Source organism: Ichthyophthirius multifiliis (genome assembly GCF_000220395.1).
Source record: "Ichthyophthirius multifiliis unplaced genomic scaffold scaff_1120509251399, whole genome shotgun sequence".
NCBI classification, from domain to species: Eukaryota; Ciliophora; class Oligohymenophorea; order Hymenostomatida; genus Ichthyophthirius; species Ichthyophthirius multifiliis.
The window spans coordinates 70,102-94,499 of NW_004085911.1; the positions used below are offsets into that span (position 1 = coordinate 70,102).

General features: G+C 17.5%; 8 protein-coding genes across 8 annotated transcripts, besides 38 other annotated features; 7 read left to right on the top strand and 1 right to left on the bottom strand. All coding sequences in view use genetic code 6, as the record gives it.

Annotated features, from left to right (window-relative positions):
- Positions 1-71: 71 nt before the first annotated feature.
- Positions 72-110: a microsatellite.
- Positions 111-475: 365 nt separating this feature from the next.
- Positions 476-534: a microsatellite.
- Positions 535-581: 47 nt separating this feature from the next.
- On the top strand, positions 582-1,266 carry IMG5_196010 (hypothetical protein; the record flags this gene model as incomplete). The annotated part of the gene is made up of 1 exon (XM_004024280.1): positions 582-1,266. One exon carries the CDS (start codon positions 582-584, stop codon positions 1,239-1,241), a length of 660 nt encoding a protein of 219 aa, XP_004024329.1. The 3' UTR covers positions 1,242-1,266.
- Positions 1,267-1,534: 268 nt separating this feature from the next.
- On the top strand, positions 1,535-2,916 carry IMG5_196020 (hypothetical protein; the record flags this gene model as incomplete). The annotated part of the gene is made up of 3 exons (XM_004024281.1): positions 1,535-1,687; positions 1,728-2,106; positions 2,144-2,916. The coding sequence occupies 3 exons, from the start codon at positions 1,535-1,537 to the stop codon at positions 2,914-2,916; spliced, it is 1,305 nt and encodes a 434-aa protein (XP_004024330.1).
- Positions 1,693-1,719: a microsatellite.
- A 161-nt stretch (positions 2,917-3,077) lies between the features above and the next one.
- Positions 3,078-5,660, top strand: IMG5_196030 (hypothetical protein; the record flags this gene model as incomplete). Its single annotated transcript, XM_004024282.1, has 5 exons — positions 3,078-4,508; positions 4,553-4,965; positions 5,012-5,262; positions 5,309-5,407; positions 5,452-5,660. 5 exons carry the CDS (start codon positions 3,078-3,080, stop codon positions 5,658-5,660), a joined length of 2,403 nt encoding a protein of 800 aa, XP_004024331.1.
- Positions 5,661-8,312: 2,652 nt separating this feature from the next.
- Positions 8,313-8,373: a microsatellite.
- Positions 8,314-8,350: a microsatellite.
- Positions 8,374-8,380: 7 nt separating the features above from the next.
- Positions 8,381-8,425: a microsatellite.
- Positions 8,426-8,853: 428 nt separating this feature from the next.
- Positions 8,854-9,455, top strand: IMG5_196040 (hypothetical protein; the record flags this gene model as incomplete). The annotated part of the gene is made up of 3 exons (XM_004024283.1): positions 8,854-8,903; positions 8,958-9,068; positions 9,140-9,455. The coding sequence occupies 3 exons, from the start codon at positions 8,854-8,856 to the stop codon at positions 9,453-9,455; spliced, it is 477 nt and encodes a 158-aa protein (XP_004024332.1).
- Positions 9,456-11,496: 2,041 nt separating this feature from the next.
- Positions 11,497-11,537: a microsatellite.
- A 671-nt stretch (positions 11,538-12,208) lies between these two features.
- Positions 12,209-12,272: a microsatellite.
- A 237-nt stretch (positions 12,273-12,509) lies between these two features.
- Positions 12,510-12,566: a microsatellite.
- A 1,296-nt stretch (positions 12,567-13,862) lies between these two features.
- Positions 13,863-13,901: a microsatellite.
- Positions 13,902-13,936: 35 nt separating this feature from the next.
- Positions 13,937-14,052: a microsatellite.
- Positions 13,937-14,062: a microsatellite.
- Positions 13,950-14,023: a microsatellite.
- Positions 13,961-14,023: a microsatellite.
- Positions 14,003-14,067: a microsatellite.
- Positions 14,003-14,068: a microsatellite.
- Positions 14,017-14,129: a microsatellite.
- Positions 14,018-14,125: a microsatellite.
- Positions 14,052-14,158: a microsatellite.
- Positions 14,087-14,158: a microsatellite.
- Positions 14,091-14,130: a microsatellite.
- Positions 14,091-14,147: a microsatellite.
- Positions 14,092-14,158: a microsatellite.
- Positions 14,105-14,158: a microsatellite.
- Positions 14,159-14,795: 637 nt separating this feature from the next.
- On the bottom strand, positions 14,796-15,727 carry IMG5_196050 (hypothetical protein; the record flags this gene model as incomplete). Its single annotated transcript, XM_004024284.1, has 2 exons — positions 14,796-15,461; positions 15,512-15,727. The coding sequence occupies 2 exons, from the start codon at positions 15,725-15,727 to the stop codon at positions 14,796-14,798; spliced, it is 882 nt and encodes a 293-aa protein (XP_004024333.1).
- Positions 15,192-15,233: a microsatellite.
- A 70-nt stretch (positions 15,728-15,797) lies between the features above and the next one.
- Positions 15,798-15,882: a microsatellite.
- Positions 15,806-15,897: a microsatellite.
- Positions 15,831-15,897: a microsatellite.
- Positions 15,898-16,212: 315 nt separating this feature from the next.
- On the top strand, positions 16,213-16,830 carry IMG5_196060 (hypothetical protein; the record flags this gene model as incomplete). The annotated part of the gene is made up of 1 exon (XM_004024285.1): positions 16,213-16,830. A coding segment is annotated over one exon (555 nt), but the record flags the coding sequence as incomplete, so codon positions are not given.
- Positions 16,831-16,977: 147 nt separating this feature from the next.
- Positions 16,978-17,018: a microsatellite.
- Positions 17,019-17,329: 311 nt separating this feature from the next.
- On the top strand, positions 17,330-18,793 carry IMG5_196070 (hypothetical protein; the record flags this gene model as incomplete). The annotated part of the gene is made up of 1 exon (XM_004024286.1): positions 17,330-18,793. One exon carries the CDS (start codon positions 17,330-17,332, stop codon positions 18,791-18,793), a length of 1,464 nt encoding a protein of 487 aa, XP_004024335.1.
- Positions 17,714-17,752: a microsatellite.
- A 155-nt stretch (positions 18,794-18,948) lies between the features above and the next one.
- IMG5_196080 (hypothetical protein) lies at positions 18,949-20,405 on the top strand (the record flags this gene model as incomplete). Its single annotated transcript, XM_004024287.1, has 4 exons — positions 18,949-19,360; positions 19,414-19,630; positions 19,687-20,206; positions 20,259-20,405. 4 exons carry the CDS (start codon positions 18,949-18,951, stop codon positions 20,403-20,405), a joined length of 1,296 nt encoding a protein of 431 aa, XP_004024336.1.
- Positions 20,026-20,084: a microsatellite.
- Positions 20,044-20,081: a microsatellite.
- Positions 20,406-20,707: 302 nt separating the features above from the next.
- Positions 20,708-20,765: a microsatellite.
- A 1,368-nt stretch (positions 20,766-22,133) lies between these two features.
- Positions 22,134-22,168: a microsatellite.
- Positions 22,169-23,535: 1,367 nt separating this feature from the next.
- Positions 23,536-23,616: a microsatellite.
- A 65-nt stretch (positions 23,617-23,681) lies between these two features.
- Positions 23,682-23,731: a microsatellite.
- Positions 23,732-24,106: 375 nt separating this feature from the next.
- Positions 24,107-24,140: a microsatellite.
- A 4-nt stretch (positions 24,141-24,144) lies between these two features.
- Positions 24,145-24,201: a microsatellite.
- Positions 24,202-24,398: the final 197 nt, after the last annotated feature.

A 24,398-nucleotide genomic window follows, 5' to 3' on the forward strand; every position in this document is an offset into this window, starting at 1 on the left:
ATTTTTAAATGAAAGAGTAAAAAATATAATTTATATATTGTTTTTATTTATATAAATTAACAAAATTATAAATTTATAAATATTTAAAATATTTATTTATATGTAAAATAAATAATTAGTTTTAAATTTTTTCAGGTATTATGCATATCATTTTATCCTTAATTTAATAATAAATAAAATTTTCTTTTTATTAAATATAAGTAATTCTTCACCTATATAAAATTAAAATAAGTTATAGTTTTATATATAATTTTCTATTATATGATTTTTTAGAAGATAATAATATATATAATGAATTTATTAAAATTAACAAATAATTTTAATATATATATTTTTTTTTTTTCAAGAATTGTAAATATAGTAAAAATAAATAAAAAATATAATAGTGAAATTTTCTAAAAAATTATAATGCGTAATTAATATCATATAATAAAAAACAAAACATAGGAAAAAAAACCAAATTAATATTTTTATTATTAAAAAAAATAATTAAATTTAAAAAAGTAAATATTAAAAAAAGAAATCAATTAAAAATATAAAAAATACTTTTAAATAAGAAATTTAGACAATAGAAAGTAAAAATGACACATTCAAATACAATAATATAAAATTTATTCATATCTCCACCACCATGTAACCACAAATCATGTTTAATATCAAGCTTTAGAGGACTAAGAAATGGAATATATTACGGCGGAAAAGTGAGATTAGTTCATGCAATAGTAATGACATTACTATTCAAAAAAGGGACCATAATGCACAGAATAAAGCACATTTTATAACTAACATATGAGCATGCAAAAAATTTGGGTTTATATGTATTTTTATATAAATCCCTAGTTTGCATATTGAATAGAATACGTTAAAAATAATCTAAATTTCATAATTTTATTTCTGGTTTTATATGCGGTAGTTATATATTTGGAGAAAAAACAAGCATTAATCAATAAATTGTATTGTATTTATTATCCAGAGTTTTATATGGAGGAGCCTAAAGTCTTTCTAAAAAAGGATATTTGCCTTAATGGAAATTTTATAGAATCCTGGCTACTATTTGTTGGGGTATTGTTATGTTTTTATTTGAAGATGATTCAAGTACTCTATAAAGTTCTTTAACAAGTTCAATGGAATTTTTATATAAAGAATCTGATAAAAAAATATATTATTGGACTTAACTTTTACCTTTTAATGTTAATCATAGAAAATGGTCGAAATTCTTCGGATTAAGATAAATTTTTTGAATTTTTATATATTTAAATGTTGGATTTTTTAAAGAAAGTAATAATTTTTTTTTTTTTAAAAAAAAAATTTTATTTATTTTATTTTCTATATATATGAATATGTTTTACCTTATCTTAATTAATATATTCTTACTAATTTTTTAATATTTTAAAATTTTGATAATAAAAATTATTACTTAATTACCTTTCAAATTAATCAAAATTTAATTTTTTTTTTTTTTTTAAATATATAAAAATAGTAATAATTTTTATTTTGCAAAAATAATAAATATTTATTAAAAAATAAAATAAACATGAGTATTGTTGAACTAAGAGTATGTGGTAGATATAAATTAGCTGAAAGGATAGGCGCGGGAGCATTTGGTTAATTATTTATAGGCAAAAACGTTCAAACTTATTAAAATGTCGCTATAAAAATAGAAGAAATAAAATCTCGATATCCATAAGTAAAATAAAAAAAAAAACATAAAAAAAAAAAAAAAAAAGTTATTATATGAAGGAAAAATAATGTAAAATTTATAAGGAGGAATAGGAATATCTACAATGTACTGGTGTGGATAAGAAGGAGATTACAATTTTTTAGTTATGGAACTATTAGGTGAAAATTTAGAAGAATTATTCGAATTATGTGATCGCAAATTTTCATTAAAATCAGTACTTATGTTAGCCGAATAATTAATATCAAATATAGAATATATACATTTTAAAGCTTATATTCATAGAGATATAAAGCCCGAAAACTTTCTAATTGGATTAAATAAAATGCATAAAACTTTTTATACAATAGACTTTGGATTATCTAAAAGATATAGAGATTTTAGAACATATGAACATATTCCATTCCGTGAAAAAAAACCATTGATAAGTAAAATATAAAATTTAAAAATATTTATATTTAAAAGGTACTGCTAGATATGCAAGTATTAATTCACATAAAGGATATGAATAATCAAGAAGAGATGATATGGAAAGCATAGCTTATATTTTAGTGTATTTTTTAAAAGGAAAATTACCTTGGTAGGGCATAAAATGCCAAAATAGGGAAGAAAAATACAATAAAATAAAAGACATGAAAATAAATATTCCATTAAATGAATTATGTGCAGGTTTGCCACCTGAATTTGCTTATTTTATTACAGAATGTAGAAATATGAAATTCGAAGATAAGCCAGACTATTCTTATTTTAAAAAAATTTTTAGAGAAAGATTCATTAAAGAAGGTTTTATTTATGATTACATATATGATTGGCTACTTATTCCTATAAAAAACAAAAAAACTGAAATAATTCCCATGATACCCATTAATTTTGAATGTGGAGAAAATGAAGAAGAAAATAACAAATATATGCAATAACTAGATTTTCTTTCTGACTTATCTTCTTCTTTAAATGAAGAAGATGATGAAATTGATGAAGAAAAAGTATAAAATTTAGATGAATAAACATAAATTGCACAATAATAAGACATTAATATAAAATAAATAGATGGGTTTATACTTTAATAATAATTAAAAACTAATGTTTTGTAATAAAATAATTTACAAAAAAATTAGAAATTTTAATAATCATAAATTCGACAAACAAATCAAATTTACAAAAACACAGCTAATTAGTAAGAACTTCTAAATAAAAGATATAATAAATAATAAAAAAAAAACGATTGTTTTATTTTTTGAAATATATAAAAACATGTACGTATGTTAATTTGTAATTTAATAATAAAAATAAATTATTATATAACATATTTAAAAAAAATTTACAAAAAAAAAAAAAAAAATATCTTTTTTCACAAATAATTTTAATATATATATTATTTATAAAAATAAAATTAAAATTAATGGATACTATTCCTGTTCTTCCAAATCACTTATTCAACTCAGAATCGCTCCGAAAATACTTAGACTAGTCTTTTAATTTCTCAAATTCTTTCCAATAACAATAATAATCTGAATATATAATTCGTTAATTCTAACATGGTTAATCAAATCCAACATTTTACATAAAATATTAAGAAAAAGAATATGTTCTTCGGAAAAAGCCACCTGGTGTTCTTTTAAAAGGAGCCCATTTAATAGATCGTGAATATAAAATAATAAAGGCATTAAAAAGTGTGGATTTCCCAGTTCCAAATCCCATATTATATTGCAGTGATGAAACAATAATTGGTACTGAATTTTATTTGATGGAATATGTCCAAGGAAGAATATTTAGATCAGATGATTTTAGCTTAAAAAGCTTAAATCCTTAAGAAAGATAATAAATATATCTAGAATTTTTAAGAGTATTAATAAAATTGCACAAAATAAATCCCAAACAAATTGATTTATAAGATTTATCATAAAATCCATTAAACTTTATCGAAAAACAAATTAAAACTTGGAAATAATAATACAAGCTTTCAGAAACTGAAAAAATTACAGAATTTGAAGTTGTATCCAATTTTCTTGAAGAAAATTCATAAAAGCATAATATTCCTTTAGTCTCAATTGTACATGGCGATTTCAGAATCGATAATTGTATCTTTCATCCTACTTAACCTAAAATCTTGGCTGTTTTAGATTGGGAATTGACTGCTTTAGGCAATCCAGTTACTGATTTGGCTTACATATGTATGCCTTATTACATTTCGATAACTTTAATAGGATTTGGTAAACAAGATTTCACTTACACAGGAATTCCTTACGAAATTTAAATAAAATAAACATATTGTTAAATTATGAATATAGACTTATTTCCAGACTCATAATGGTATTTTTACCTATGTTTATCTTTTTTTAGACTTGCATCAATTTCGTAAGGAGTTTACAAGGTAAAAATACGAATATTATTCTATTTAAAAAAAACAAGCTAAAAATAAATTAAAAAAAGAAGATCTCTATAAGGAAATTCAAGTAGTTAAAATGCCTAAAATTTTTTAGCAAAAACAAAATATTTATCAAAGAAAGCTTTAGAAATGTCCCAACGTTCAACAGGCGAATTGACGAAAAAGCTTAATTAATATAAACATGGATCTTTATTTTAGGACAGTTTTTCATAAAAATTTCATGATATATATATTAAATTAAATATTTTTATGAATTAACATGTATATCCTAATGAATAAAAATTCTTTCAGTAAATTAAAACAGGAGAGGATAGATGGAAATATGTTCCGTAAATTCTTTTTGAACTTTAAAAAAAAGCTAAAGAATAAAATCTTTGGAATCTCTTTTTACCATCTATTTCTGGTTTAACATTAACTGAATATGCACCTTTATGTGAATTGATGGTATTTATTTATTTTAATTTTATTTTTTAAAATTCAAAAAAAAGGGTAGATCTTTTGTAGCTCCTATGGTTTTTAATTGTTCCGCCCCAGATACCGGAAATATGGAAACCTTGCACCTTTATGGAACACCTGAATAAAAAAAAGAATGGCTTGAACCCCTTTTAGAAGGTAAAATCCGCTCTATGTATGGTATGACAGAGCCAAATGTTGCATCTTCAGATGCCACAAACATAGAAACAACGATAATAAGATGCGAAAAGGACCCTGAAAATTATTATATTATAAATGGCAGAAAGTGGTGGAGTTCAGGAGCTGGAGATCCTCATTGTAAAATAGCAATAATAATGGGTAAAACCCCTAACAAGAAAAGAGGATATCATTAATAGCATACAATGGTATTAGTTCCTACGGATACACCAGGAGTAAAAATTTTAAGGCCTTTAAATGTATTTGGAATGTAATATTTTCTTTAATTTAATTTTATATTAAATTATATTATTCAGTGATGATGCTCCTCATGGACATATGGAAGTTGATTTTTATAATGTAAGAGTTCCTGCTAAAAACATACTTCTAGGAGAAGGAAGAGGCTTTGAAATATCTTAAGGAAGATTAGGACCAGGAAGAATTCATCATTGTATGAGACTTATAGGATTAATGGAAAGATGCTTTGAAAACATGTGTTATAGAGTTGAAAGAAGGCATATTTTTGGAAAGCTTTTAAAAGAAAACGATAATGCTTTATAGATTATAGGTAATTTATTTAATTTTTTTTTTTTTCTTTAAAAAAAAAAAAATAGGTGAGTGTAGAACTAAAATAGATTAAGCAAGATTATTAACACTAAATGCAGCAAAAATGATAGATAAATTAGGGGCTAAAAATGCAAGAGTAGAAATAGGTAAATAAATAAGTATTCAATTATTTTTAAAAAAAAAAAAAAAGCTATGATTAAAATCGTTGCACCCAGAATAGCTTGTGAAATAATTGATTAAGCGATTTAAATTCATGGAGAGCAAGGAGTTTCTTAAGATACTCATTTGGCATAAGCCTATATAAATGCAAGATCTTTAAGACTTGCAGATGGACCTGATGAAGTTCATTTAATGACAGTTGCTAAGTTTGAACTTTAGAAATAAAATCCGAAATTTTGAAAACTATATTTTTCTTTTTAATATTTATATATATTTAACTATATATATATATATAAATATATTTTCAATTTTTTAAATTTATATCTATATATATTTGTTATATTAAGATTATTTTATTCTTATTTATCTAAGTCTATTTTTATCAATAATATGAAGGTATTATAGCTCTACAAGATGGACATGCAAGCTTTATTTCTGTCCATTGTTAAAAGCATTTTATATGGAACATGTGGTTACAAGGTGTTTTTAAAACTCTATTTTTTATTAAAAGTTTTTTAGTTTATTATTATTAATCTTGTTATTATAATTCATTTGAAGATTATTCGTTTTCATGTAATGGATTCAAGCAAATTGCACAATCATGCTTATTTTTTTTATTATATATATATATAATTTATATTATACTTTTTCGTTTTCCTCGGGATTGTATTAATATAAGTAATGATAATTATATTTGTTTGGATTTAAACAATCGGGAATAAAGAATCTAGGCCCATATTAACTTTATAAAAATACAATTAAAATCTATAAATAAATTATAAATGATAATGTAAAAATATATATTAAATTTATTACTTGAATTGAAAAAGAACCAATCCATAAATAGCAAAACTATTCACTTGGTTTAAAATTAAGTATATTATTAGGACATCCTCTAATATAAAGCTTTTATTTATAATTTAAAATATTTTTTAATTTAAATATTATACTGGCAAAATTATCTTTGGTAATACAATACCAAAAATATAGCTTTTATAAAATTTTTTGGAATTCGATTTAATGGCAGTAGAAATAATTTAAGGAATTAATATGAAGCTTAAAAATATTAAAAACTAATTATAGATAAAAAAGTAATAGCATAAAGTAAAATAAGAAATTAAACTCAAATCTTAAAATTAAAAATAATATATCTAAATAAAAATAATATATATATATATATTACAAAATAAAGAATAAAAAATTGCGATTCCTTTAGTTATTTATCCAGCACGCATATATTAATAATACATTTTTTCTCTCCAAATTAAAACAGTGATTCTCATTTCATAAATAGTTGAAATAATAAAATAAAGTAATCCAGGTATGCAATATAAAATAAATTGATTTTACTATTTTTTACCATAAAAATTAAATATTTAAAATTAAATTACATTTTGTGATTATAAAGCTATATATAAATAACATAAAAATAAAAAAGAATCTTAAATTGTACAAAATCCTATAGAAATAATAGAAAGCTAAATTATTTATATTTTTATATAAAAAAAAATATATATTAATTACATTCTTGGCTTCCGTTTCATTATTTTATAAATAATTATTTAAATAATGACATCCTAATATTCCAATAAAAACAAAAAAGCTTGCAAAAATAGAAATGTAAATTTATTTCAAATAATAATTAGTCTAATCTAATTCCAAATCGCCACTAATTCTTATAACATTGTCAATATTTTTTTATAATAAAGTAAATTTAAAATTTATATCTTCTAGTTCATATTCACTTGCAGAATTAATTGTTATAAATTAGTTATTTTTTTTATTATAAAAACCGCCCTAAAAATTATAATCTTCACCTGTAAAATATATTATAATAAAAATGATTTTTTTTAAAAAAAGAATACTTATTTTCGATTAATATTTTAGATTATTTTAACTTATGTGGACAACTTATTTTTCTGAATAGCTAGATAGATTTTCCTATACATAAAAAATTAGTTTTATTAAATCCACTTATTAATCTTCATAAAATTAATCTTCGTACATATAAATATATAACATTCTATCAATTGATGCTGCCAAGCTATTGAATTTAACCTTTGAATTTTTATATTATTTTTAAATCGAATCAACTTAATAATCGGATGTTTATTTTTTATTAGTTTATTATTTCAATTTTATTTTTTCATACAAACAAATTCCTTTAAACTATTACTTAAGTATCTAATTAAATTTATCATACATAATTTCAATATCAACAGTTTAGTTTTCATTTTTATTTTTATTTACTATAATTTAAAAAGAACTTTTCTATTTTTTAAAATATAATAATGTTTATGTATTTATTTATTTGTAAAATAACCTGTATAAATTGCTTCAAAAAATCGATATTATTTTTATCACCTAAATAATCATGCAATAAAATAGTTATTAATATTGCTGAAAACACGATACATTATATAAATATATATTTTTGACCCATTTAAAGAAAAATAATATTTTTGTAATATGTATTATTTATTATTATAAATTAAAAATTATTTAATTTTATTATACATGTGATAAAAACTAAATATTTTCCTCTATTTTAATTTTTAACAACTTTTGCAAGTTTATTAATTTAAATATAGGAATAATATAGGATTTTTTTAAAACAAATAATAAAAGAGAAAAAATTATAGATAGAGGATTATGGACTAGTTTTAAAAGTACATATAAAATATTTATCTAATATATATTTTTCCTTTTTTATTAAGTCTATTTGGTTAATAAATTAACAATTATATTTTAATATTATTAAATTAGTATATTCATTAAGAAAATAAAAAAGAATATTATTAGATTTTAGAAAAATAATAAACATAAATAAGATTTATAATTTTAAAAGATTTAATTTAATAAATAGGCTTTTATATTAAATTAAATAAAAATTTATAATATATTATATATATATATATATATATATATATTTTATATTAATTCTATTATATATTTAAAAAAAATTAAAAAATATTATAATTAAATTAAAAAATATATAATTAAATATCTTAAAAATTATTATGTAATTATTTATTTTACATTTATATTTTTATATTAATATATTTTCTATATATTAATTAAATATATTCGAAATTTAATAATTTATGTTTTAATAAATTTTTTATTTATTTATTTCATTTTTTTAAATTATTTCAATTTATTTTTTATTATTTAAAAAAAAAAAAATTTGAACATATTTATTACAATTTTTTGATAAAATATAAAAAAATATATATACACTAATGTAGTATAGAATTTAAGAAAATTTATTTGCAAAAGATAATGATACATAAGATGCTACTTGTTTAGATGAAGATTTTTTAAAATAATTGTAATATATAATATATATATATATATATGGTTATTAAAATTTTTGAAAAATATTATATTCAAAAAAATTAGAAGAGAAAAAAGAAGATTAGTTGAATAAAGAATGAAAGAAAGGCAAAAAAATTATAATTTATCAAATGAACTTTATTAAAAGTAAAATAATTTTAAACGATATTTTATACTAATAATAATTATTAATTAAAAAAGGTAAATATAAAAATGCATAGAAATTTAAACAATACATAAATAAGATTCAGTAAAAAGAAATTAAGTATTCTCAAATTAAATGAAAACATATATTGAAAAATATCATAAAGAGTTAAATTAAATACATTTAATTTTTATAAATAAAAAAATAATTATTATTGAAAAATTATAAATTAATTAAGAATGTCAAAAGTCTATGCAGCTGATGAATTTTTAAGAGAAACAAAAAAAGTAGTTTAATAATATTTAAAAAGATTTAAACCAAAGATGGCTTTGGATTTGAAATAAATTTTATCTGTAAGTAAAACAGCGTTTGAAGCCAAAATTTTTAATTATAAAGGGAATAAAAGTCAAATATATAAAAATGATTTATTTTAAATTTAAGAACTTGACTAATTTTAAGAAAATGATATGAATTTAGAAAATCTATAAAAATAAAACTTTTTAATAGAAAGTTCAATATAAAATAAAAAAAACTTAGATTAAAATAATCTTTGAAACAAATGAAAATAATGTTTATTAGAATATTCAAGCATAAATTATCTGTTTTATAATAAATAATAAAAAAAAACATATATTTAAAAAGAATGTTATATACTATATAAATATCTAAATTAAATATTATTCTAAAAATAAAATTATTTAAAGAGGCTATTAGTTTATTGATGAATTTTTATATAAAACTTAATCAATATATTAATTCCTTTAAAATAATAGTATTATCATTTTAGCTATTTTAGCTTAATTTATCTCTTATTTTTTTATAAAAAATAAAATATATATATTTTTTTTTAATAAAATATTTTTACACTTTAATTAGTTTCATATTCTTGAAAATCTAAAAAGCATTCATAATTTACTTATTATACTTAAAATAGACTTTAATTTTATATTTATTTTTCATAAATAATAATAATATTGTTTATTTTCAAATGTTCAAATTAATTCGCTTCACAAATTTTTATCGTTTTATAGATATATTATGTTATCATATTATTTATTTTAATTTAAATATGTTTAATCTAATAAAAACATTATTTTATTTAATATATATTAAATATTAATATTTTAATTAAATATACATATAATTAAAATAAATAATTATATTTTTAAATTAATATATGGTACAGATTCAATTTTCTTTTTTATATAAATTTACTTAATTATTTTTTATTTTAAACATTATTATATAATATAGAAATTCAAAATTTTGATTGAATAAGTATATCTTATAAATACATAAAAAATTAATTATTATTAATATTTTTTATTTTACTTTTTTATGAAATATTAAACAAACAAGTAATAAATATAATAAAAGTATCAAAATAATTTAAGGCCTATTTTATTATTTAATGAGTTTCTTAAAAAAGAAATTCGATAATTTTTTACTTTTCATACTTTGGATTTCATATAAATTAGAATTTAATATAAAAAAATATATATCTGCTTATTCATTAACTGTTAAAGGCAAAAATAAAAATTTAATTGAGATAATTATATTTGATAAAACAAAATAAAAAAAAGGAAATATTTTTCTTATGACACGTTTTAAAATTTTTAATTAAAAAAAATCAAATTTGAGAGGAAAAAAATATTTGTTTATATTCTAACATACTCAAAATCACTAATAAAAAATAAAAAACAGTAGAAGTGGAACTACAGAGAATTTTATTGATTGTATCAAGAAGATCTAATGATTTTGAGAATCTAAACCAGTGAGGATTGTCAACGGTAAAGGAAAAACCTTCACACAATAGGCATATTGGCCTAAGACAGAGGGAGGGACAGTATTGCTTTACAGGATGTCTTTGGACCATCTATACTATAAGTCTCTTTAAAGCATGTAGAGTACTACACACAGGAAAGAGTAATATCCATAGCTTTGCCATCTGAAAATCGTAAATCTTGAGATGAGACTAGTCAAGCAAATTAATTATTCTTAGATAACACACCAAAGCGTTATCTTTATTGTGCCTTATATTGCAAATTGTGACAGGAGACTCATTCAAGATCCTACATCAAATCAAGGAACTAATCGTTTCAAGAGAGGGACACGAGATATAAGGAATAAATCTAAAACACAACTTTTTATTTTTCTTTTAATATGCTATTAAGCTATTATTATAAAAAGTGTTGCTTAAAAATAATTTTTGTATAAAAAAATTACTTACAAAATATATTAGAGTTATAAAATATAATATAGACGGCATTCTAGAACAAAAATAGAAATGCAAAAATAAAAAATAAAAAATAAAGAATTAATTATTTTTGTATAAAAAATATAATTCAACATAAAATTTTAAATATAAAAATAACATAAAACATAATCAAATTTAATATTTTTAAAAACTGCTATATTTTTATTATAATAGGTTTTGATTTATAAATGAATTACTAAAAAATAAATTTAATTATATGTTCAAATATGAATAAAAGTGTTTTTAAATTAATGATTTTAATGTGAGTATAGAAATCAAATATGTTAATATTAAATTGAATTATTAATTTTTACAATAAAAATTCTAATTTTTAATAAAAATATATTAAAATATATATATATATATATATAAATATATTTATTATTTTATATATTTACTAAATACATTTTCTTTTCACTATAAATTAAAACTTAATATAAATAAATATTTTATATATATAATATTAGAATTTATATTTGTTTTAGAAAGTTTCTAATATTAACTATGTTTTTGCATATACTTAGTTCTTCATATATAATGCTCCAATATTCATCTTAAAATAATATATAATTCCAGAAATTTAAGTCATTTTACATATATTTTAATAAAAATTTATAAAAATATTATTTTAAATAAATATATAAAATCTTAAATTTTATGGCTGATAAAATATAACAAAAGAAAAAGATTTTTAAATTTTTTAAAAACCTGTAATAAAATGTTACAATTAAACTATATTTTATTTTTCTCATTATTTTTTTAAAACAAAACAAAAATCAAGATTTATAAAATAAAGCATTAAAGCTGATTTATTATTTAAATTATTTTCTTATTATAAGGATTTATTAAAATTTTCTTAATACATAATTTTAAATTAAATATTTCGAATTATATAAAAATCTTTTTTATTAATTATATAAAGGCAATTTATAAATTTTGATGTTTTTCTATTTAAAACAAAAATTTTTTGATTTCATTTTTTAAAATTAATCATTTGATTATTTATTTATATATATTTTATATTTTATATTAAAAAAATAAAAATCAAATAATTATTATTATTATTTATTTATATAATTAATTAAATTTTAATTATTAATGATTATATAATTATGTCAAATTTTAAATTATAATATAATTTATTTAAACATAAATTAAGGAATTTAGTAATTATATATAAACAAATTAATTTTTTTAATATAATATATAGTTTTACTTAAAAATTTTTTTTTTTTTTTTTTTAAAGAAAAACCAAATAAAAAAAACATTTCAATTAAAATAAAAAATTTAAAAATAATTACCTATTATATTATTAGTATAAAATAAAAAATAAATTAAAAAAATTTCTCTCTATATATATATATATATATATATATATATATATATATATATATATATATATATATATGGAAAAAAATTCTCCAAAAGGATCAGGTGTACTTTTATGGTCTTATTATTTTTCAAAAGAGATTTAATAATAAGGTTTATGTGTGATTTTATTCGGATTCTACCGCAAATCAGGTTTATCATATGCAGATTGTGGTGGAAAATTAGAAAATAAAGAGCCTCCATTAGAATGTGCATCTCGCGAATTAAAAGAAGAATCTTTAAATTTATTAAATATATGCTAGAAGGATTTATAATAATCAAAAATGATTAAATATAAATAATATTTATGTTATAATATATTTATAGATTTCCTTTAAGAAAATTATTTTAACCAAAACATTTCTGTTTTGTAGAAAGTCCAAAATATTTTACCTTTATCATATAAAGAATCTAAAAATATTAAATATTTTCTTCTTAAAGATTTATTAAAAGCAGGAATTTAAAATTTTAATTAATACAATTTCAAATGTAATGATATTCTTGAAAAAAAACCTTATTAAATTCATAAAAGAACAGTGGGAGTAATATAAGAAATACTTAAAAATTCACTAATTCTAGCTTAAACAATTATTTCTTTGCCTTATTTTGAAATTTCCCCTTCTAAAAATTAAACAGATCTTGATTTTCTCTAAAACACTATATCTTTCTCCACTTAAAATATACTAGATTAAACAAATTCACTAACTAAATAATTAGATAATATTAGAAAATGCCAAAAATCAAATTCTTTAGGCGCTGGAATTATTATTTTGGGTAAAAAAGAAGATAAATTTTATTATATATTAACTCAAAGTGCTAATAATAGTAGCTCATACGGAGAAATGGGCGGAAAATTCGAAATTTAAGATAATATATTAACAAATACAGCAGTAAGAGAATGTTAAGAAGAATCTTTAAATACATTTATTTTTAATAAAAAAAGTATAAATGAGAAATATTATGCGATAAATAATAATTTTTAATGTTTTTTTGTATTAATAGATATAAATTTTGACTAAATAAAATAAACATTCGATTATAATTTAAATATCTTAATAAATTAAAAAGAAACTCCTCAATATTGGAAAGAAAAAAATCATATAAACTTCTTTCCAATTGAATAAAATATAATAGAAAAATAGTTGATAGATATAGAAGGGAAAAAACATTTAATAAAAGAAAGAACAATAAATTTTATAAAAAAATTTAAAAATAAATTCATGGTTTAAGATTTAAAAATTATTCAATTAAATTAAATATAAAATTAATATGAAAAATAATAATAATAAAAAAATTTTTTAAATTAAACAAAATCATTTATATTATGTGAATGATTATAAAAAATATAAAAAAATAATAAATAAAAAAAACAAAATTGTTAAAAATAAATTTATATTTTAAAATTATTTTATATATAATTAATAATATATAAAAAAAAATATTAAATATATAAAAAATAAATATAAAAATAAGAAAATATAAATATATAAATATATATATATATATATATATATATATATAAATATTTATATATATTTATATTTATTTTTTAAAACTATCTATATTATATTTATATTTTATTTTTATATTTTTTTATATATTTTTATCTTTTTTTTATATTATTTGTTATATCATCCATCTTCTGATTATTGATCAGAACATTTATTTATACTATTTAAATTTTAATTTTTATTATTTTGATATTCTTTTATTTACTATTCGTCTTTTATTTCGCTTTAAGAATTACTGTTTTTGTCATCATTTTAAATAACACTTAATTCTGAAGCTTAAAAGACATCATATACTTATTCTTATTAGTTTCCGTCAACAAGTTTAATTTTTGCTAAAAATTCAGGTAAAATACCAAAAATATTAAAATACATTCCAAAAAAATGTAATGAATTTAAATAAAATTCATTAACTCCAATTTACCTTATCCATCTATTATTTACAATATAATCCTAATAATGACACAAAATAAACGAAGGTATAATAAATACTTACAAAACACCAATTCTGCATATTTTTTACTTCCAGGTTCCCTCATACCATTTAAAATTTCTCTTTCCTATATTTCTATAACTGTGCGCTACACCAAAAACAAACCCTATAAGGCCAAAAAGACATGAAATTTATAAAAATGTAAACCAATGTCCTATAATCTCTTCATAAGGGCTTTTAAATGTTTAATTTTCCCCAAATTATTCGTTACAATATACAAAATTTCTAATCCATTCTGCAGAAGAATAATATGTTTATTATGTATAGATCATAGTTGCAAAAATAATTGATATAATTACCATTAAAAACCAATAGAAAATATATTTTTTGGCAGACCTTTATTAAAAAGATGATTTAATGATTATATTATTTATATTTTTATCCTAAAAAACTACTAGAGAGTATAAAACTAAAAAATAAATGATTCCTAAGCCCATGTTTATTAAGTAGTTTTAACCAGTTAGAAATTTTAAAAAACAAGTATTAAAAATACACAACCTAGTAAAAGTTTTAATTTTTTTAAAGAATAATCCTTATTCTCTTCTCTTTTTTTCTATTCATAACAATAAATGCTATAAAATCCTATAAACATAGATATAAATATATACTTTGAGGGATGTCCAAAGCTTCTTAGACAAACAGGAGTTGTAATTGTATTTACAAATATATTTTTTTATTCTTTATTTATATTTTCTTTATTATTATTAGAATTCCAAAATGGACGAGGTCCTTCGTAAATTAATTATAAACAAATTATACAATAATACATATATAATGTTAAATATCCCACCTTTATGGCTATTTCTGGATCTATACATATGAAAAAAATAGCTATATAAACAGTAAATAATAAGAAACTATATTTAAATGTATTTAAATGACAAAAAGAATCAAATATAAAATTGGAATTAAATTTTCTAATGTAATTATTATCCTTTTTTTTATATATATATTTTATTTTATATATTTAGAAAATAATCTTACTTTATTGATTATTTATTATAAATTCAATTTATCTTAGACTAAACTTATCATAGAGTTTTCTTTTTATAAAATTAATCCGTAAAATAAACGTTCTAACATTATAAAAATTAAAATTATAGATACAAATATTACTACTAATAATAATTTTTTTTTGTATATTTTTATTTAGTTCTCGTTATTAGAGTAAAACTAATAATCTAACTGTTTAGAATTCATATTATCATGCCTAAATTAGTGATTTTATTTAAGTAATTATTACCTTTTTATATTTTCTTCGTCATCTTCGTCTTCATATTTTTATTTTTCTTCTTCTTATTTCTCTTTTTCTTTTTCTTTTTCTTCTTCTTTTTTTATTTCTATTTCTTCTTCTTTTTCTGTTTTATTTTGATTTTATTAATATTAATTTGCTAAATTTTCGTTCATTTTTATATATTTTTTTTTATTTTATTGTAAAAAATTAAATAAAATATTTTAATTTATTAATTAATCTACAAAAAAATATATGTCTAATTTAAAAATATAATAATTAAATTTATATATAAATATAAATATCTTAATTATGGAATAGTTTTTTTAAAAAACTATTAACCCAAAACAAAATAAAATATTAGCAATAGGAAAAAACTATATAAACCATGTCAAAGAATTAGGAGGAACCGACATCCCAAAAGAACCAATAATATTCTAAAAGCCTATTTTCCTCTATAATCTAGCCCAAAAAAGGTTAAAAAGTTACTTTTTTTACCTAAAATGAAGTACATCATGAAATAGAGTTAGGATTTATGATAAACACTGAATTATATAATAAGGATATTACTAAATCAGGGAATTGGTAAGATTATATAGCTGGATATTTTTTAGCTTTGGATTTAACTGATAGAGATTACTAATGGTTTTTGAAAAAAAACAGTTTACCTTGGGATTTAGCAAAAGGATAAAATAATTTTCTTCCTTTAAGTACTTTTGTTTCTAAAACTTAAATCCGAGATCCTTATAGTCTGATTCTTGATTTGTAAATAAATGGAAAAACTGTCCAAAAAGACTCTACTGGAAATATGCATTTTAAAATTGATTAATAAATTTCTTTCGCAATTAAATTTATGACTCTTAATTAAGGAGATTTATTCTTAACTGGAACTCCTAGTGGTGTTGGACCTATCAAAAATGGAGATGAAGTATTTGCCTAGCTTTTAGATGGTGATAAAGTTCTTGCTTAAATTCATTTTTTTGCAGAAATTGTTAAATCTTCTTTATGACGAAAAATATTTTTTATTCAAAAACTCTATTTCTTTCTTTTTATACTTGTTGTGTTAATTTTTATTATAAATTTACTTTTAATTAAAAATATTTTTTTTTTTTTGGATATTATAAATTGTTATTTAATTTTTGTTTATATATATATATATCTATATATATTTTTTTTTTTTTTAACTGTTTTATTTTTTTTCTTTTTTTATAAAAATATATATTTATTTGAAATTAAGAATTATTAATTTAAAATAAAGAAATTAAAGAAAAAAAAATGGAATAACTAATACAAATGTAATAATAAAAAGATAAAGAAAAAATAATTAATTTTTTTTAAAAAAAATTAAGCTTCATAAATGAAGTTAAAAGAAAATTAGATTAGAAATATTTGGCAGTCTAAGCAGAATAATCTTTGTTGAAAATATTCAAATTCTTTGATTTATAAAATTCAGGATAATTAAGCAAAACCGAATTTTTTAGAGGATTAGCAAAATTAGGAATTATTCTATAAATATAAGTAAATATAATAAATACATTTAAACAAATATAAATTATATTTTTATTTAGGAAATGGATTAAATATTTTCATTTTTTGAAAATAAATAAACAGAGAAAATAGATTACAAAAATTTTGTTTAATCTATTTTGTAAACAAATAATGTTTTTAAATTATTTTCCGAAAATTTAAATAAGTAAAACAATATATTTTTTTATCGAAAATTATATAATATATAAAAAGTTCTAATAAATAAGATAATACTAATTAATAAAAAAGCAATCTCTCATAGAACAATTAATAATTGTAATTATAAATGTTTTTTTTTTTAAAAAAAATTACATACATAAAAAATAAATAGTTTAGAATAATTTTCTTAAAAAATTTAATAGTAATTAAAATAAAGAGGATTATAAGGTTTAATTGCTTTAGCTTTAATGTTTAAAGTAATTATAAATACAAAAAAAAAAAACGAAAAAAAAAAAACAAACAAAAAATAGAGCTTCACAAAAAATGGAAAAAATTAAATTAACTATGAAGAATTCGAAAATGCATTAAAATAATTTAAAATTTAAGAAGAACCACAAATTCTTAATTAAGTTTTTTTATCTTTTAATAAAAATAATGATGGATATATCAATTATGAAGATTTTTTAAATTTAATTAAGGTAATAAAAAAATAAAAAGCCAAATTTAAACTAAAAAAAATCTAATTTAATTAAAAAAAAAAAAAAAGCTTCCATTAAATTAATTCAGAAAAAATATAATAACCTAAATATTTAACTCTATAGAAGGATAAAATAAAGGAATTATAAATACCTAAAAAATTAAATAAGCATTTAATCCTTTTAATCATCCTCAAGTATAGTAAAATGTTAAATCATAAAATGATATAAATTTTGAATTTAGAACTTGTATTGAAAGTTATTTAGACTTTAGAGTAAAAATAAATAAAAAATAAAAATTAAATTAATTAAATAAAGGATTTTCATAATGATAAAATGACATTAGAAGATTTTCTTGAATTTTATTCTTTCTAACTCCATAATTGGCCAAAAGACGAAGAATTCTAAAGCTATATGATTTCTGTGTGGAAAAAAGATTCATCCAATAAAAATAACTAGAGATTTATATAATTTTAATAATCAGAAAATACCTCATAAGATTTATCACCATTAAAGACTCCTTAATAAGATAAATAATTACCTTTATAATAATAAATATAAAATAATTAATTAAATAAAGAAACACTTTCTTAAATCTCAAAATAAAGTAAATACGATGATAATCTCAATAAAATGAGTGCATATTCGTAAGCAAGTTATTAAACTTCATGTTCCTAATATATGAAATAAAATAACGTTTCTAAAAGATAAATAGAACTTATTTTAAAAAGAATAAAAAACAGACTTGCAAGTAGAGGACCTAAAGGATTTTTATAAATTGAAAAATTATTCAAAGTAAAAAATAAAATTATATATATCCATATTTATTTTAAATTTAAAAAATAAAAATAAGATGAATAATAATAATAATGAAAAAATAAAATTAACTGAATTTAAAAAATGTATAAATGATTATAGAATCGATGTAGCAGACTCAGAAATTAATATTATTTTTAATTTATTTGATTCGTAATAAAATGGATTTATTAACATTTATGATTTTTTAAATACTTTAAAAGGTTAAATGAATGAATTTAGATTTTAAATTGTAAATAGTATATTTAATAAAATTGATTAATATAATTAAGGAATTATTACCACTCAAGAAATTCAAAAATAGTTTAATCCAAGAGCTCATCCGGATGTAAAAACAACAAAAAAACAATGAGGATGAAATTTATAAAGACTTTTTTAATGCTTTAGATTTATATAATATGCTTAATGTATAATATTTTTTTAAAAAATATTAATTAATATATATGATATTTTTTTAAACACAATAGAATTAAAATTTAAACGAGAGAATTTCAAAATAATAATTTTTTGATTTTTTTAATAATTTAAGTGCTTCTATTTCTGATGATCACTTTTTTGAAATAATACTAGTAAATACTTTCAGTTTATAATAATAAAACTCTTATCTATAAAATAATTATGCTGGTAAATAAAATTATAAAAAACAATGAAAATACTAAATTAATAATAAATAAAAGGACACAAAAATATGTTTGATCCAAATAAAAAAGGATTCCTCTAAGATCACCATAGGAGTCTTACAAACGGAGGAACAGTAAGCTCAAATGCTCCTTTTGGAACCTCATAGGAACCCACAGAGTATAGTACCCAATTAAGACCTTATAATGTATAGACTTAAAGTAGATAAAGTCCTTATAAGCAAAAAAGTTTATACCAATAGCATAGTTCTATATCGTACTTTTTATAATATTTATATTTTAAAAATATTTTTAATATTTTATTTTTCTAAGATAAAAAACTGGTATTTAACTAGAAGCAACTCCAATAAGTTAATTGAGAAATAAGTTAAGCTAAAGGGGTATTAGAGGATTTATAAAATTATATAGTAATTTAAAGAATGCTTAATATAAGAATAAAATTACATTAAACATATTTTAATAATGTTTGTAAGAATAAAGAATTTAATTATAAGATACAGAATTTATTTTTAATAAATATTATAACTATTAACAATTTGATATATAAATCTTTTTTAAAGATTTAAAGGGAAAAATTAAAGATTCAAGATAAGCTTTAATTGTATATGCTTTCTAGTAAATAGACACTAAAAGATGTGGAGAAGTATACTATAATGATATAATATGTAATAATCAATTATAATATATTAATAAATTAATATATATATATTTATTTTTGTTAAAAGAAAATTATAATTATTATAAACATCCTTTCGTTTAAATGGGTTAAATTACAGAAGATGAAGCCTTGTTTGACTTTACAGATTCTTTTGAATTTTTGATGGCAGTTTTTGTATAAATAATATTTATTTCTTATATTAATAAAATATTTTTTTAAAAAAAAGAATTAAAGTAATTTAAATAAATAAAGAGTTCATTTTAATGAATTTTATGAATATTATCATATTCTAAGTACAACTATCGATGATGATTAATTATTTGAGAATATAATGACTAATTGCTGGAATATATAAAATACATATAAAAGATGAAAATAATATATAATAAAAATATATATTTTATATTATTTTTATGTAAAAAATTTTATTTTTATTTTTATTATTATTACAAAAGTTTATATATTTAATTTAAATTATTTTCGCATAAATTTTAAACTGATATACTTATTAGCACTATAATCTAAATTTTTTATTATTTGTAAATTCTTAGATTTAACATAGGCTTAAGATTATGATTATATTTTATTTATAATTAAATAAGAAAATTGTATAAATCTAATTATATTATTATATAAAATCACAATAGATTCTTTTGTGTTTAAAGTTTTTCATATTATATTTAATTATATAAATTCTAAAAATATATTATAATATCCTAAATTCTAAAATATAAATAAATTGTTTTTTAATATTTACATATAGGATATGAATATATTTAAAAACATTAATTAAATTTTTTATAAAAACATATATTTTTCGATTAGATTAGATTAAAATTATTTATTTGAAGAAAAATGAAATTTAATATAAGAAAATTTATATTTAAAAAAAAAAAATTATTATTAAATTCTTTTATTATAAATAAATAATTAATGTTATTTTTAATAACCTAATATTAATAATAAAAAATAATAAAATAATTGAAGTATATAACTTTTGAGTCATAAATTTTTGTTATTAACTTATCTTAAAAAAAATTCAAATTAAAAAAAAAAAATATATTCTGTTTTTTTTTTATTACAAATTGTTTGAGAATAATTTTTTATTAAAAACAGATATTATTAATTTAATTATTATTTCCTTTATTTTAAAATTTAAAAATTAATAATTAAATTATATCTAATAATAATAAAAAAAAAATGGATATACAAAACAACTAAATAGTATTTTTTTTAATATAAAAATAATTAAAATAATAATAACTTTATATATACATAGAACAACAATTAAAATAATGATTTTGAAGCAAAATATAAAAAATTGAAAAAAAGTATGCACTTTTACTATAAGTAAATATAATTATTTTTACTAAAATAAAAATACAATTAAGGAAAATCAAAAAATATTGAAAGTATTCGATAAATCAACTGAAGAAATAAAAGGTCTTTATAATGAAAAAATATACTTATAAAATAAAATATAAGAGATTTTATAAAAAAATGGCTTTTATGCCAATAATAATGACACATTATAAATAAAATAAGATGAAACTAAAAATTTAAAATAAGATGATTAATAAATTAAACTAGAATGAATTAAAATAAATTTTTTATATAAAAATTTGTATAATTTTTCATTTAAAATGAACTAAATTATCTAAAATAAATAGTTTTAGATTTAATATATTAATACTTTCTAATTATTCATTTTTCTTATAGTATTTTAATTATATAAAATTGAAAAAAAAAAAAAAAAAACATTTATAATAAATTAAAATATTTCTAATTAATATTATATTTATATATATATTATTTTTTAAAAAAAATTAAAATCAAACTAAAATTTCATCCTATTTAAAATTAATATCAGGAGACCCTTGTTTTATTTTTGACTATTATTGCGAAAATTTAGGTGAATTATTGTTGAAATTAGCTTTATTTTAATATACATTAATAAAATTACATTAAATATATTTATCAACTTTAACTAATTTATTTTAATATTTTTCTTAGAATTTATCTAATCTAGAATTTAAGTTTTAAATATCTATTATATACTATTTTTCTTGATTTTAGAGTTATTCAATAATACATTCAGCCTAATTAATTTTTTAGGAATTGATTTTTTATGAATTATTAAGTTCCTAAATTTCCTATATTTAATTTTAAATAATATTATTTAATGTTTATTATTCTTATCTTTCGACCTTTAATTAATTAATATGCATTTTACTCAAATATAAATATTATTATTTTTATTCTAAAAGTTGACTAAAAGTCATATAATTATATTTTTAATAATATTTAATACCAATTTATAACTGTTAACATATTTATCTATAATTTTTCACATCTAAATACTTTAGATCATCTTCTACTACTTTATAAAGCATGGTTGTCAAATCTCTATATTTTTACAGATTATCCTAATTTTATTCAAACAAGTGTTTTTCCAATTGCTTAACAACAAATAATAAAATACTGGAAAAAACTGAATCACTATTGGCTATATAACTAATCACCCTTAAAAGAATTTCTATTTATTAACCAAAATCTACTTTTTGTTTATTCATTTCTGCATCATCTACTTTATCATTAAATTTCTGTAATAAATTAAATATTCCTGAATATTTTGCTCTTTTCCAAGATGGTTATGCATTAATTTAAAACTTCTAATTGCTCTAAAAAAATTAATTTGTTTGAATCTAACGTCCATATCTTCTTTCATTAGAAAGATTTGTCGATATAGTTGACTTATCTATTGTTGATTTATCAAATTACAATGTTTTTGTACTTTAAGTTGAAGTCAATATTAATGACTTGTTTTTTTATTTATTTTCCACAAATTTACGTGGAGATTATACTCTAGAAAAATGTTTTTATTTTGGTGTTTATTAATCAGTTTTAAGTACAAAATTATTTTTTTTTAGTTTATTTTTAGGAGATTAGAAAAAAAACTTTTATTAAGGAGATTTTTGGGTTGATTTTAAAGATCTCTATTAATTGTTTTCTTTATTTTTTTATTCATTTAGTATTTACTTTATTATTTTTATATTATTGTTCCTTTTTAATTGCATTTTCTTAAAATAACTTTATTTTTATTATATAAATATTATTTATTTATTATTCAATTTTATTTCAGTTTAATTTTTATAAAATTAATTTTTTATAATGTTAATATACTAAAATATTTATTTATTTTTTTTGTATTATTTTAATAATAACGTAATCAAAATAAAAAATGGGTACAAAATATGAATTATAAATCGCTTTTTTTCATTTAGTAAGTTTTAAAAAAATATTACAGGAAAAATAAAAGAACAAATTATATATTTTAATTTTATGTTTAAAATTCCTTTACATTCATCTGAAAGGCATTTAAAATTTTCAATTTAATGATTTTATTCATCTATTTGGTTTTATTTATAACATCTTATACAATTTTCACAAAATTCCAAACTACAAACTAGAACATTATTATAAATTACATTCATTATTAAAACATATATATATATATATATATATATATATATATATATATATATATATATATATATTTATATTTATATATATATATATATATAAAGTTTTTATTATTCTATTTAAATTTATAGTTATTTTATTAGCTTAATACTTTCGTAATTTTCATTATATTTTTTGTTAAGTCTTATATTATTTTTTAATAAGTTTTTATATATTGTTAATTATTTCATTAAAATATTATTTTTATTTATCAATTTCTAAATATTTACATTAAAAAATCTATATTTTTTAAATATCTCAAAATCAATTTTTCATTTTTATGAACAAATGAGCTTTTATGCTGATCAAACGCATTTAATTTTATCTAGCCATATATTTATTGATTTTTATTTAAATATTTTATTTACGAATTTCTTATAAACTTTTGTAACTTCTAAAAGCTTTTTATTTTACCCAAAATAATTCATAGGGTTTTTTAAGTAATTATTTATTATATTTAATTGAAAATACGATTTTTTTTTTTATTATTTAATTTTTGTTATTTTTTTTTATTTTTATTGCGCTAAAAAAAAATATATTAATAATTATTTTATTTTATTTTTAATATAATTTTACTTTTATATAAAAATAATTAATATTTAAAAAAATTTTTAATAAAAATTAATATATTAAAGAAAATTAAATAATCATTCAATATTAATCTATATGATTTTTTATTCAAAATCTTAATTTTAATCCAAATTTTATATAATTTATCTACTATACTTATTATTATCTGAATCAGAATCTTATTTAATATAATCGAATTCTTATTTTTATGCCAATTTTTCTTTAAAATTATCACTTTTTCTATTTTCAAAAAAATTATTACAATTTTTAAAAG